General features: G+C 49.1%; 1 protein-coding gene across 1 annotated transcript in view; it reads right to left on the bottom strand.

The window, feature by feature from the left end:
• Kif6 (kinesin family member 6) overlaps nucleotides 1-13670 on the bottom strand; it is a 309520-nt gene that overhangs the window by 59623 nt on the left and 236227 nt on the right. Inside the window, exon 15 of the mRNA XM_041656411.1 lies at nucleotides 13549-13604. Within this exon, the coding sequence (XP_041512345.1) occupies nucleotides 13549-13604 (56 nt within the window). The remainder of the gene's footprint in view (nucleotides 1-13548; nucleotides 13605-13670) is intronic.

The raw sequence follows: 13670 nt of genomic DNA, 5'->3' as shown, positions 1-13670 counted from the left end.
ACATGTACATATAACACACACACACACACACACACACACACACACACACACACACACCAGATTTTAAGTAGAGCTGATTACTTCCATTAGCTGGCTGTAGGCCTCATTTGATGAGTTGAAGACATTAAGCAAAACAGAAAATAAAAGGCTGGAAGTGCCCCAAAGTAGAAGAAATTCTGTCTTCAGGCTGCCTGTATAGCATGAACTGCAGTAAACACCTCTCTGGTCCCCAGCCTGTGGGCTTGCAGCCCTGTGATCTAACGTCCCAACCCTCTGCCTGTGTCCACACACATCTGCTCTGCTCTTGGGAAGCATTTTAATGTGGGCGGAGAGGCTCAGCACCTTGGGAAAGGACGGGGACCATGGCGGGTGATGAGTGGGATGGATGGACAGGCCTGATCTCAGTCTCACTTGTAGTTGTATGAAGGCAGTCATAAGAACAGGAAGACTTAATGAGCTGGCACAAGAAACTATGACCCATGGCGACCTGGGTCTGTTTATGAATATTCTGAACAGGATATAATGGCTTTTTCTTTTTCTACTTTTTAAGGCAGGGCCTTATTATGTGGCCCTACCTGGAGCTATCCTGGAACTTTCTATATAAACCAGGCTGGCTTTGAAGACACAGGGATCCACCTGCTTCTGCCTCCTGAGTTCTGGGATTTAAGGCATACATCGCCCTGCCTGGATGAGTTCCTAGTTTTGGAAAATGATTTATGCACCGTCTTGCCCATGGCTACAAGTACAATGTCAAGGAGATTGTGGATATGTTAACAGGAGCTTGGGTTCCCAACCCAATGAAAATGAGACACATCCAGCTGAGATCAGGTAGGGTCCCAAGGACCAGGCAATGATGACACACGCCACAGCCCTCTGTGAGTCCCATGCTATTCTCTGGAAGCATTCTCAGAATACGCAAGTATTTAGGAAATCTGCTTGGTTTCATCAGACGTGGTGGCCAGGGACATTATTAGGCCTTTGGTCCTTGTGGTGCCACCCACAGTGTACCCAGCAGGTGGCAGCCCTTGCTACATGGAAGTGAACATGGAAGCCAGTGGGGAAGGACTCGGGCACAAATCTCAGGATATTTTAGGTGAAGGTTCTCTCAGGAGCCATCTGGAGACTTATTTTGAAACGAGCGAACTAATTTCCAGGGACAAAGCCAGAAGGACTTTGGCCATGATTTTTTGGGAATAAAAACGAGGGACAGCTCTGGCTGTTGTGGGCTGGCGGTGTCTGAGACATGTGGGAGTCATCGGGAGAATTTCCTTCGGAGCTGTCACCCCTCCAGGAACAAGAGCAGGGTGGCTTCTTGGGGCAAGAAGGCCGTGCAAACTGGGAAAGGCATGACATTCTTTCAAACATTCGAGATGATTATATTCCTGACGCATGCCAACCCCAACTCACAAAATGCTGAAGAAATAAAATCTGGTTAAATGTGTTCCTTTTCACCCTTCTTTAAAAATATCAAAAGCTAATATTTTGCAGACAGCGCTCTACTGGCCACGGTGGCCAGGCCTCATGGGGTCCAAAACCAACACACCTGATCCAGATTTGGTCAGCACCAGGAGGCCAGGGAAGTGTCCAAGGAATCTTAGGATTGTTCTTTATCCCATGGGGCTTCACGGGCTTCAACCTGAAATTGCTGGTGATTAGGGGTCATGTGTGGTGAGGAACAGGGCTGTGCTGACCTGGGGGAAGGAGTGAAGTGAGGGAGACAAGCTCCAGCTTCCTTTATGGGATTCGAGCTGTGTCCCGAGACATGTCTGCCTCATACTGGCTTCTCTTCACACCCACGGGTGTCCGTGAGGAGCGTGCTGTGCATTTCTAGTGAGAATGCTGTGTGCTGGGCAGGGGGAGCTACGATGTTGTTTTATGGACAGAATATGCTTGATGTAATTGCTTTCTGTACTACAGAAATTACTGGTATCTGTTTTCCAAGGGTCATCAGAATAGCGTCCTTTGAGGGGTGTTATTTTTAACAATGTGGGTGTGTCTTGTGGGACTGAATTTGCCACCTGGCTCTCAGCAAACCACCTGAGATGCTGGTGTGAGAGCAGATGACGGGTAAGCTACAGCTGCCCACATGACAGAACGGAAGACCTGGGTAGCGAGCAGAATCCCCATTCTTTTTTTTTTTTTTTTTTTTTTTTTTTTGATTTTTCGAGACAGGGTTTCTCCGTAGCTTTTGGAGCCTGTCCTGGAACTAGCTCTTGTAGACCAGGCTGGCCTCGAACTCACAGAGATCCGCCTGCCTCTGTCTCCCGAGTGCTGGGATTAAAGGCGTGCACCACCACCACCCGGCCAGAATCCCCATTCTTAACAGTTTTAGGCGACTGAGGACAACAGCTCCTCAGGAGCTGTCACAGGAGCCTGTCTGGGACTTCTCAGCTCACCTTAGTTCAAGTCAGGTGGCCCCATCTACAGCTCTGCTTGCTTCCTGCCTTTCCTTCTTATTTGCATATCTAAGTTGTGGGGGTGGGGACAGCTCTCAGGTTAGGGTGGGTGATTCCTCTGGGACTTGGTCCCTGGAAACACCGAGAAGGAGCGTGAGTTAGTGGAGCATGTCGGACAGGCTACCAGTGAAGAGGGCAGTAGCAAACCAGCCATCATCACGGCCACTGCACTGGGGACACCGCTCATAGCTGTCACCCCTAAAGGGAGAACTGGGGTGCATATACACTGACTACTGACCACCACTGGTTGAGGTGCCCGTGCCAGCTTGCCCTGTCTGCGTCTCTCAGCAGGTCAGCACATGCTCTCAGGGTATGGACGGCAGTAGCAGACAAAGCTGCACCAGTGACAGCGTCTACTCCACTGAAGGGCCTTGAAAGACTTCATGTCTTGTTCTTGGTTCTTGTATATAAAACCTCACCACAGCACAGAGTTAGTAAGTCTCCTAGAGAAGAGCTAACTCTTTGGGCCTGGAGGAAGGGAAGAGAGAAGCAGAGGAAACAAAACGATTTCATAGGGGCCTAGCTGGTGTATTAGGGGTCTGTTTTTTTCTTCAGCTGGGGAGTTGAGGGGTGATTGGAACAGTCTGACCAAAATCTTTTAAAAATAGAGTTTCTTTCATTTATTATTTGACAATCATATAGTTGATCATTTCCACTCCCCATCAGACACTCCCAATGTGTGCCCCTTACCCCTCTCACTATCTTTCTCTCTCACCTGCTGAGTCCAGTTAGTGCTGTCTGCTGGAAGGCTGCCTGACCTGGTTGGCCTGATCCTGCACAGATAACCATAGCTGCAGTGGGTTCCCGAGCTCATAAACGCATGCTGAGATGATGCTGAAGTCTAGCAAACCTCTTGATCAGTGGCAGGCAGATCCCTGGAGCTCACTAGCCAACTCAGTCTAGCCAAAGCGGTGGCTCTGGGTTCTGTACACCTCAATGAACTTCCAGATCAGTGGTTCTTGCCCTTCTTAATGCTGCACTTTAATACAGTGCCTTACGTTGTAGAGATCCCAACCATAAAATTGTTTTCATTGCTACCTAATAACTGTAATTTTGCTACTGTTATGGGTTATAATATAAATATTTAATATGTAGGATATCTAATATACAACCCCTGTAAAAGGGTCATTTGACCCCCAAAGGGTCTTGACACAAGACTGGTGCTCTTGATCACTGAGCCATCTCTCCAGCCCTCATGTTGTTGTTCTAGATCTCTTAATGGGTTGAGGTGAGGCAAAACCCATCACACCCTTCTCATTAAGGTATAGACTATTTTGCAGCCTTCAAGCATGGACCTCAATCTTACCCTAGATTGCTGGTACAAGCCATCAATTTGTTTTATGACTTGTCTATTGTCTATTGAGCTTGTTTTTCATAATATCCATTTTTGTACTTGCTCCTTAATCTTTTGCATGTGCCTTCTAAGGACAAAACGTTCAGGCACACCAATGTTTGCTGAAGAGTGACCACTAGATTCCAGCCACTCAGAAGGATGCTTTCTAGACTTCAGCATCCCCTCAGCAGGTCTTTACAAGCTTTTAAACAAAACACAGCACAAACATTATTCAAGGGGGTGGGTGAGAGGGCTCAGCCTGCAAGGGTCCCTGCCACGATGCCGACCCCCTGAGTCTGACTCCTGATCCCCCAGACAGAAGGAGAGAACTGACTCCTACGAGCTGCTCTCTGACTGACCCACATGCATGAGCTGTGGCAGAGACTCAGGAGCACAAAATAAATACACGAATAAATGCAAAAACATTAAAAATCATTCAAGTAGCAGGAATGAATGATGTTCTCAATATAGGTTAAATCAATAAAATCAGTCTACTTGGTGGTAAAACTCACAATTCAGTAGTAAAGTCATTGAACTCTGGTCTGGCAATGAATTTAACCATCTGTATGATGGAGTTATTTGTTCTTGTAGTGGCTGTTGGCTATAATGCAGGTCATGGGAATCCACCAGCTCCCTTAATGTTTTACTGACAGTCTTTGCCGTGTCATTTATGGGGACTGCCGTGTTACAGTGAGGTAGAATAAATAGCTTCCCAATTTAGAATAACTTTAAAAAATAGGCAAACAAGTCTCAATCACAACCCCCACAATACTTTTAATGTTTTTATTAGTAAACAGAGAAAAGCAACTATCTCAAGTTTCTTCCAAAACTCTTTAGAGAAAATTAAAACAAGGTCCAGGCTGGAAGACAACATCTGCTCCCTGTTCCATAGACCACGGCCGACACCCAGAACACACGGAGAACAGCGGTGACCCACAGAGAAACAGCTACCTGTTCCACAGACCAAGGCCCCACATCCAGGACACACGGAGAGCAGCGGTGACCCACAGAGGAACAGCTACCTGTTCCACAGACCAAGGCCCCACATCCAGGACACACGGAGAGCCACAATGACCCACGGAGGAAATTCATTTTACATGTGCTACCTGTTCCATAGACCAAGGCCAACACCCAGAACACACAGAGAGCAGCGGTGACCCACAGAGAAACAGCTACCTGTTCCACAGACCAAGGCCCCACATCCAGGACACACAGAGAGCCACAATGACCCACGGAGGAAATTCATTTTACATGTGCTACCTGTTCTGTAGACCAAGGCCAACATCCAGAACACACGGAGAACAGCGGTGACCCACAGAGAAACAGCTACCTGTTCTGTAGACCAAGGCCAACACCCAGAACACACGGAGAGCAGCGGTGACCCACAGAGGAACAGCTACCTGTTCCACAGACCAAGGCCAACACCCAGAACACACGGAGAGCAGCGGTGACCCACAGAGGAACAGCTACCTGTTCCACAGACCAAGGCCAACACCCAGAACACACGGAGAGCAGCGGTGACCCACAGAGGAACAGCTACCTGTTCCACAGACCAAGGCCTCTCACCCAGAACACACGGAGAACAGCGGTGACCCACAGAGGAACCTCACGACCCATGAAAAAGGCCAGCTGTTGGGAAATGCAAATTGAAACAAGAACGATGAACCACGACTTTGCTCTCCAGTTGGAAGAACTGCCACGGCTGATACTGTCACGATCAAGTAACTGCACAGGAAATGGTGCTGCGGCACACTGAGGGGGGTGAGTCAACGCAGCCCCTTGGGTTGACAACCAGGGACTTGGGAAAATTAAACATGAATAATACTGTTTCTGCCTTTCCTGCTATATCTTGATATCGCCCCCCCCACACTAACATCTCTATACACAAGTGCATGCAATGGTTTTATAGAAAAATGGGGGCTGAAATAGTTGTCATACACAAGTCGTTTGACGGATCACTTAATTCACCACCAAAACCAAATGTCACACCCATACATAAATATTGGTTCACTGAGAAAACAGTATGGAGCAACACAAGGATAGTCTCATTTGTAAGCTGTCTGTCAGCTTGTCTATCTCTATTATCAACCAACCAATCTTCTACCTATCATCTATCTCTATACCCATATTATTTGTCTATCATATCATTGGCCTCCCACTTATCTACCTACCTACCATCTAGCTACACATGTGTAGAGGATGGAAAGAGACATGGAATGGCTGCACACGGCTGCGCCCCGCTGGAGAGACAGCATAGGCAAGAGAGGAAGAAGGCGTTTCCGTTCCCATGCTCGGACAATCCTCTTCCTCCTACTTCCACCTTTCACTTCGATTTCTGAGGCTTCTGTTATCTTCAGGTAGCCATCATATAAAAATATTAAAGAGAAAATTCCAGAAATAAGCAACATTTCAGTTTTAAATTGTGGCTGCTCTCACTAGTCTATAGTATAGTTTTATAGTCTAGTGCTCTGGCCAGTCTGGGACACAAATCAGCCCTGGTCCAGGCTGAAATACATCCCTGGTGTATATGCTGCCCACCCTTCGTCATGAGTCAGCGATCTGCGGATCAGCTAGGCCATCGCCGCACTGCAGTGTGTGTGTTTGAGCCCCCTCCCCTCATTCTACTCCACGATAGTTCCCAGATGCAAGGATGACGAGGCTGTGGAGACCTCTTCACGCTCCTGCGTCAGTATAGGAAGGATGGCAAGAGCAGGGCAGAGCTGCCTGAGTAGGAGCAGCCTCATCTGGCAGCAGGGCCTGAAGAAATGCTGAGAACTGCGGCTACGACTGCTCAGCCCCATTGGGACATCACAGGACGGGAAGAGCTGCAGATGGAAGGAGCACTAGAGAGCTCTTTCATCATATGTGTCACAGCTGATGACATGAGAACACACAGCAGCGGCGGACACCTGCACAAGACCACATGACAGCAGGAGGCCATCAGGGTTGGGGGACGAGAGACACAGGACATGACAGCAGGGGGGGTGAGAGACACAGGACATCACAGCAGGGGGGGTGAGAGACACAGGACATGACAGCGGGAGGGGGTGAGAGACACAGGACATGACAGCGGGAGGGGGTGAGAGACACAGGACATGACAGCAGGAGGGGGTGAGAGACACAGGACATGACAGCAGGAGGGGGGGTGAGAGACACAGGACATCACAGCAGGGGGGGGTGAGAGACACAGGACATCACAGCAGGGGGGGTGAGAGACACAGGACATCACAGCAGGAGGGGGGGTGAGAGACACAGGACATGACAGCAGGAGGGGGAGTGAGAGACACAGGACATCACAGCAGGGGGGGTGAGAGACACAGGACATCACAGCGGGGGGGGGTGAGAGACACAGGACATGACAGCAGGAGGGGGGGGTGAGAGACACAGGACATGACAGCAGGAGGGGGGGTGAGAGACACAGGACATGACAGCAGGAGGGGGTGAGAGACACAGGACATCACAGCAGGAGGGGGGGGTGAGAGACACAGGACATGACAGCAGGAGGAGGGGGTGAGAGACACAGGACATCACAGCAGGGGGGGGTGAGAGACACAGGACATGACAGCAGGAGGAGGGGGTGAGAGACACAGGACATCACAGCAGGGGGGGTGAGAGACACAGGACATGACAGCAGGAGGGGGGGGTGAGAGACACAGGACATCACAGCAGGGTGGTGAGAGACACAGGACATGACAGCAAGAGGGGGGGTGAGAGACACAGGACATGACAGCAGGAGGAGGGGACAGAGAGACACTGGACATGACAGCAGGAGGGGACAAGAGACACAGGACATGACAGCAGGAGGAGGGGTGAGAGACACAGGACATGACAGCAGGGGGGGGGGGCTGAGACACAGGACATGACAGCAGGGGGGGGGGACGAGAGACACAGGACATGACAGCAGGAGGGGGGGTGAGAGACACAGGACATCACAGCAGGGGGGGTGAGAGACACAGGACATGACAGCAGGAGGAGGGGGGGTGAGAGACACAGGACATCACAGCAGGGGGGGTGAGAGACACAGGACATGACAGCAGGAGGGGGGGCGAGAGACACAGGACATGACAATGGGATGGGGATAGAGACCCAGGAATGACAGCATGAGGTCCTGCTGCACAATAGTGGCATGCCAACTAACTTCCCTCAGATGTAGCTTTTTTATCTGCACCCAGGGAAACATGACAGCAATCACCACTGTACCTAGGACGTGGTCTCTCTGACTCTCTGGTCTTAAGTACGTCCTCAGACACATGGTGGTAGTGGTGGTCTCCTTTTTTTCCCGGGCCAGACTTTCAGACAATTCCAGATTTTAGGATGTCATCATGGTACTGCTGAATTCTCTTGTCACTGGCCACCCTGTAAGCCTCACTCAGGCTGCTGCCCAGGGCTGTGCTGTGTTCCCCACATAAACTGACTGGGCTGGGCTTTTGTCTGCTGAGGCCTGATTAGTGGTGCAGGCTGGATGTGTCTGAGGGCATCTCTACCTTTTAAGTGAAGCGCAATGGCGGACTACTGGGAGGGGAGTGCTATGCATTTCCAACAGGTTTCAAGGAGCTGTAGTGTAGACACTGAACTAGAGGAAGGGTCTGGTCTAGAGGTCACATGACTAAGTGAAGCTGGTAGGAAACAGGCTGTTTCTACTATGAGCGGATTGGCTGCCATGTGAGGCAGAGCTATCTTGGCCCTGTCTGTTTTCTCTTTTGAAAGCTATTGGGTGCCCTTCAGCAAAAGATTTATTTATTTTCAGATGGTTGAGTAGGAACACAGCAAATCCTCTGCTATGTGTGATTTCCTGTCTAGCATCATTAACGCTCTTACCCTGCTTCGGCCTGCTATCACTCCCCTTCCAGACAAAAGGCAGGGTAACACACTCCCTCCACAGAGATGGCATCTCACCAACTCTTGGGGGTAGGTCAGGAAGCTGAGCCAAGCTGTGCATTTAAAGACTGCATTAAACACAGTGCTGAGCTCAGAGGGACCACCCACTCAGGCAAGCTGCTGTCCCCATGGCATCCCGAGCTGCCTGGCTGGCATGCGGTTGACACTTTTCTCTGGGCTTTTGTTCTGATATCTAAATGTTATCTGCTGGCCAAGTTATCTCTGAAGTCCGAGAATGGAAATCATCAGGTCAGTCTGTTATGATGAGATCAAGTCGCATCAGCCTCCTCCTGAAAGACCCAAAAGTGTTTACTTAGGAAAAAAAGAAGCATTTTATTTTAAGGTATTTCATTAAAATAAAAGAGGTAAAGGCAGGCAGTGGTGGCGCACATCTCTAATCTCAGCACCTGGGAGGCAGAGACAGGTGGATCTCTGAGTTCAAGGACAGCCTGGGTTATACAGAGGAACCCTGTCTTGAAAAACCAAAAGCAAACCAAGTCAAGCCAAACCAGCCAACCAAATAAACAGACCAGAAGAGGTATCAGGAAAACTGGTTATTTCAGAGATAACTTACTTAGCATTTCAGCTTATGGCACACTTCACAGTAAATCCTAAATGAATTCAATGCAAAAATGTTAACACTAGAAAAACTATAAGAATATTTAGACAAGTATTAAACAGAAACTTAGCAACAAAGTCCCTGTCAAAATGACCCTTCCTCGTGTAAAAACATGGAAGAAACCATAAAGGAAATGATCAGTAGACGTAGCTATGTAGAATAACAAACTGTAACTCTCTACATAAAGACTGGTTAGTATTGCTGGCAACACAAAGGGCCATTGGTAAGGACCTCTTTGAGAACCAAGAGATTAAGAAACTGACATTGGGTCAGGGAGATGGCTTCTGGTTAAAGGTGCCTGCTGCCCAGACAGATGACCTGAGTTCAGTCCTGGGACCCACATGGTGGAAGGAGAGAACTGGGTTGCACAAACTGTCCTCTGACCTCCACGTGTCTGCCACAGCATGCTCACACACCAAATAAATACTCGTGAAAATGTTCAAGACAGGTTTCTCTGTGGCTTTGGAGCCTGTCCTGGAACTAGCTCTCGTAGACAAGGCTGTCCTCAAACTCACAGAGATCCGCCTGCCTCTGCCTCCTGAGTGCTTAAAGGTGTGCACAACCACCGCCCAGCATGAAAAATGCGTTAAAGGGCCTCCTCATTATAATCTATTAAAGTGAGTCGGACGTTGCTATTTCTCTCCTTCGGGCACACAGGAGGTAGGTCCGAGAGTGAAGCTCAAGAGCATGCTCACAGACAGAGCAGACCCAAAGCTGGAGGACAGAGGAGAACCTGCCCTTGGGAGGCAGAGGGAGATGGAACTGAGTGACGGTTTCCTGGGTCCCAAACACACGCCGGAAACAGTCAAAGAGGAATCTGGAGGGAAAAAAGAAGTCCCACCGGAACACGCTGCTAGCTTCCTGGGTGTCCACATCTTTTGCTTAACCCTTGCTCAGTGCACCTTCTGCTACATTCTCTGTTAACTTTGTTTTTTTAATACAGGGCCCATCAGCCACCAGGAAAGCACTGTGCTACTGAGCCAAAACCAAACCCTTTCCCCAAGTGTTGACTGCATCACAGGCTTGTGAGGACCGGCTCCCACCATGTCCATTTCCATTGTTTTCTGGCTTAAAGGAGCCTGGAGTGGGGAACAGGTTCCTAAACTTACAGTCAAACCACTTCACCTACCTACTAACCAGCTGGTTCCTGGCCTGGTACAGGAGGGACCTGGCCAGGGTGTAGCCGGTCACTGTCCTTTGTTGCCAGAGATGATGTTGCCAATGGTGGCCTACTGGGGCAGAAAGACAGATGCCAGGACTCGAAGAAGTGAGTCTCTAAGGCAGTCTACTGTCTCAAGATTTTGAACTCAATGGCATTTTTAGAGACAGAGAGGATGGCAATAGAGCAGACACAAAAGTCTTTAAAACATAATCCATGTGACTAAAAATTGCGGAGTATTTCAATTCCGATGTGTGGGACAGGTACACAGAATTACCATGGCTTCCGCTCAGAGACAAAGACCTGCTCATTTTCAGGGCGAGTCTAAACTGGTTATTTCTCCTCAATTGACTTCAAGATCAGAGCTGATGTAAGCAAATTATTAAGAAGGACAAAAAGAAGTGTGTGAAAAGAGCTTGTGAGTGTGTGTGTGTGCATGCATGCACGTGTGTGTGCTATACATATCCATGTGTGAGTGTGCGTGCCTATGTTGTATGTTGTGCATCAGGTGTCTTCTTTCTTATTTTTTGAGACAGAGTCTCTCACTAAACCTGTAGGACATCTACTTTTGAGGTTTACCTCTTTGGCTAGGCTGACTAGCAGGCCCCCAGGATCCTCTTGTCCCATGGCCATATCTGGCTTTTACATGAGCACTGGGGATTTGAACTCAGCTCTTCTTGCATTCACAGCAAGTGAATCATTGAACTGTCTCTCTAGTACTGGCAATAGTTATTCCCCTAGTTAGTTGGCTTCTTAAAGAAAGGAAATAATAGGAAAGTTTTACCATATAAAATTTGATATTATTTGGCTACTAGTGAAATAGAAAGTGTCCAGGAATCTCTAAGGATGAAACGCAAGACAGAGCTGTAGGTCACAATGTCAGAGAAAAATGGAGACAGTGGCCAGGCTATTTGAAGTTTTGACATATGGGTTTGTTGATCCGTAGTTTCTCTCCATGGGCCAATTACAAGTGTACTCCAATGGCACCTGAGCCTGCCCAGAACTGGGATGAGGCAGTGCTGGCAGCAGAGCTGAGTCGCCACCCCAGCCAAGGCGTGGCCCATCTGTGCTCTGCTCCCACCTCTCAGAAACGTTACGCATGTGCTCAGATTTAACCCGTCTTGTGAGTGACACTCGGATGTGGGGCTCCCTGTGGCTGGACACTGCGAGGGCATGGCTCAGTAGTCGGGCTGGGTTTTCACAGCCTGCCCACCTTGGTCCTCGTGGATCAGGAAGACAGTTGGAAAAGTGGCTGTGAGCGGGGCACTGGCTTTGTTTTCACATCTCAATTGGCTGCTTTCTTGGTATAACTGGAAGCCGAAATCTCAGCACCGATGTCAATTCTAACCACTGTTTCCTGGAAATAAAACCCCGGCGTTCCCTTGCCCAGGGCTTCTGATAGCATATCTAAATCCTTTTCGTATTAATCACAAATGCATATCTAGTCTGGATAGGTCAAGTGTAGTCCTCACCTCCTAACCCCTTTGAGAAGGAGGTGACCTGGATCTGAGAGGTGACAAGGGGGATGGGCAGGACCACTGCTGTTCTCTATGACAAAGACACATTTGCACAGCGGGTGGAGAAAGGGATCTGGCATGTGCACGTGACTGTGGCCTGGCACGAATACATAGCTGATAATGATAAGGAGAGACTTATCAAAGCTCTGAAACCATTTATAAATATCGATGTACTGTTACACACATGTGTTCATTAGACACAAGGTCTAATATGGAGTCTAATCACCACTAAGCTGTTCAAGGCGGGAGAAGCATCAGAGACACCCGACAAAGGCTGCCTTGCGGTGAGTACTCCTTCACTCTGCAGGTGCTGCCAGTTCCGCACCTCTGTTCGCCTCCACCATCGCAGGTGGTCCTAAACTTCAACTTAATTAGTTTCCCCATCTATCACAGTTCCGTTTCTGTGGCTGTGATAAAAAATGTCCCGATCAAAAGCAACGTAGGGGAGAGAGGACTAATTTCAGCTCACAATGCCAGGTCACAGTCCATCATAGAAGGGAGCCCGTGTGACAAGAACTTAAAGTACCAAGTCCTGTCACATCCACAGTCAAGAGCAGAGAGATGAATGCAAATGCGCTTATTCCTTAGCCCATGTTCTCCATCCTCCATAGCCAGGACCTAAGCCTAGAGAGTGGTACCACCCACAGTGGACACCCACTGATGTGATCAAGACAACCCCCACCCTCACCGCACCCACATCCACAAACCATTTGTTTCAGACACTTCCTCACTGCGACTCCTTTCCTAGGTGCTACCGGATTCTGTAAACCTGAGAATGAAAACCACCCATCACACCCATCCTAGCTCCAGGGCTCCAGATGGAACATGGGGACTCTCAGTGTAGGTGTGGCTTAGGGTCAAGCTGCCGCAGCTCTTTCTTGTACAGTCACAGAGGGGGCTCTCAAAGTGGCTTCTGAGGGACAGATGGGGCAAGAAGGAACCCAGGGACCAGTTGCAAACAGGCAACAGTTGCTTTCTGGAGCACAGAGGCAGAAGGGTCCCCTCTGTGAAGCTGCTCTGTCAGAGAGGTGGGGCTTGGTTGTATTTTGTAGCTTAGGATAGAAGACATTTTCCTCTTGCTTTGAAAAAGACTGGAGGCGCGTGCATTTTTAAGTTTGCCTGTTGCCTTAAGTGCTCCCTTCCAGACAAGCTCACCTGAACGGGGAAGCTCAGCGGCTGGGAGAGGAGCACTGGCTCTTTCCAGCTTCCCAGCTTTGGCTTTAAGGATGGTGCTGAAAGCACAGGAGTATGACTGCCAATAATGCCCAGCAGCAGCTCTGGGCAGTGTAGCAGTGCTTCACGACCCTTGGAAATATGAGACAGTGCTGTTTAACTGCACGGCCATGACAGGCTGGGCTACTGCTGAAACACAGGCGGAAGCGAAACTCTCTCAGTGGGGTATGGCGAGCCAGTGAGACACCTGGTACCAGCCCAGGATGGACACACACAAAGCACCTTGCTTAGTGTGCCACGGCTCCCTGGGCAGGGATGCAAGCGAGACTTCGTGGCTATATGAAGAAGGCACAGCACCACCCAAAGTCCACTGGGAAATGGTGAAAGAAGCGTCCAGAATACCATCTGCTTACCAATTTTACTTCTCGTTTGATTTATACTTTCTCCCAGAGCCTTTGCTTCAGAAAATCTGGAGAAAAACAAAAACAAAAACAAAGAATTTTTATTTTTTGCTAGTCATCCTGTGTTACATTTG

The sequence above is a fragment of the Microtus oregoni genome, unplaced genomic scaffold (genome assembly GCF_018167655.1).
Source record: "Microtus oregoni isolate MIOR12 unplaced genomic scaffold, Mior012 000007F_ref0000211, whole genome shotgun sequence".
Lineage (NCBI taxonomy): Eukaryota > Metazoa > Chordata > Mammalia > Rodentia > Cricetidae > Microtus > Microtus oregoni.
The sequence above is the reverse complement of the archived record's forward strand: the minus strand, read 5'-3'. Positions and strand labels throughout refer to the sequence as shown.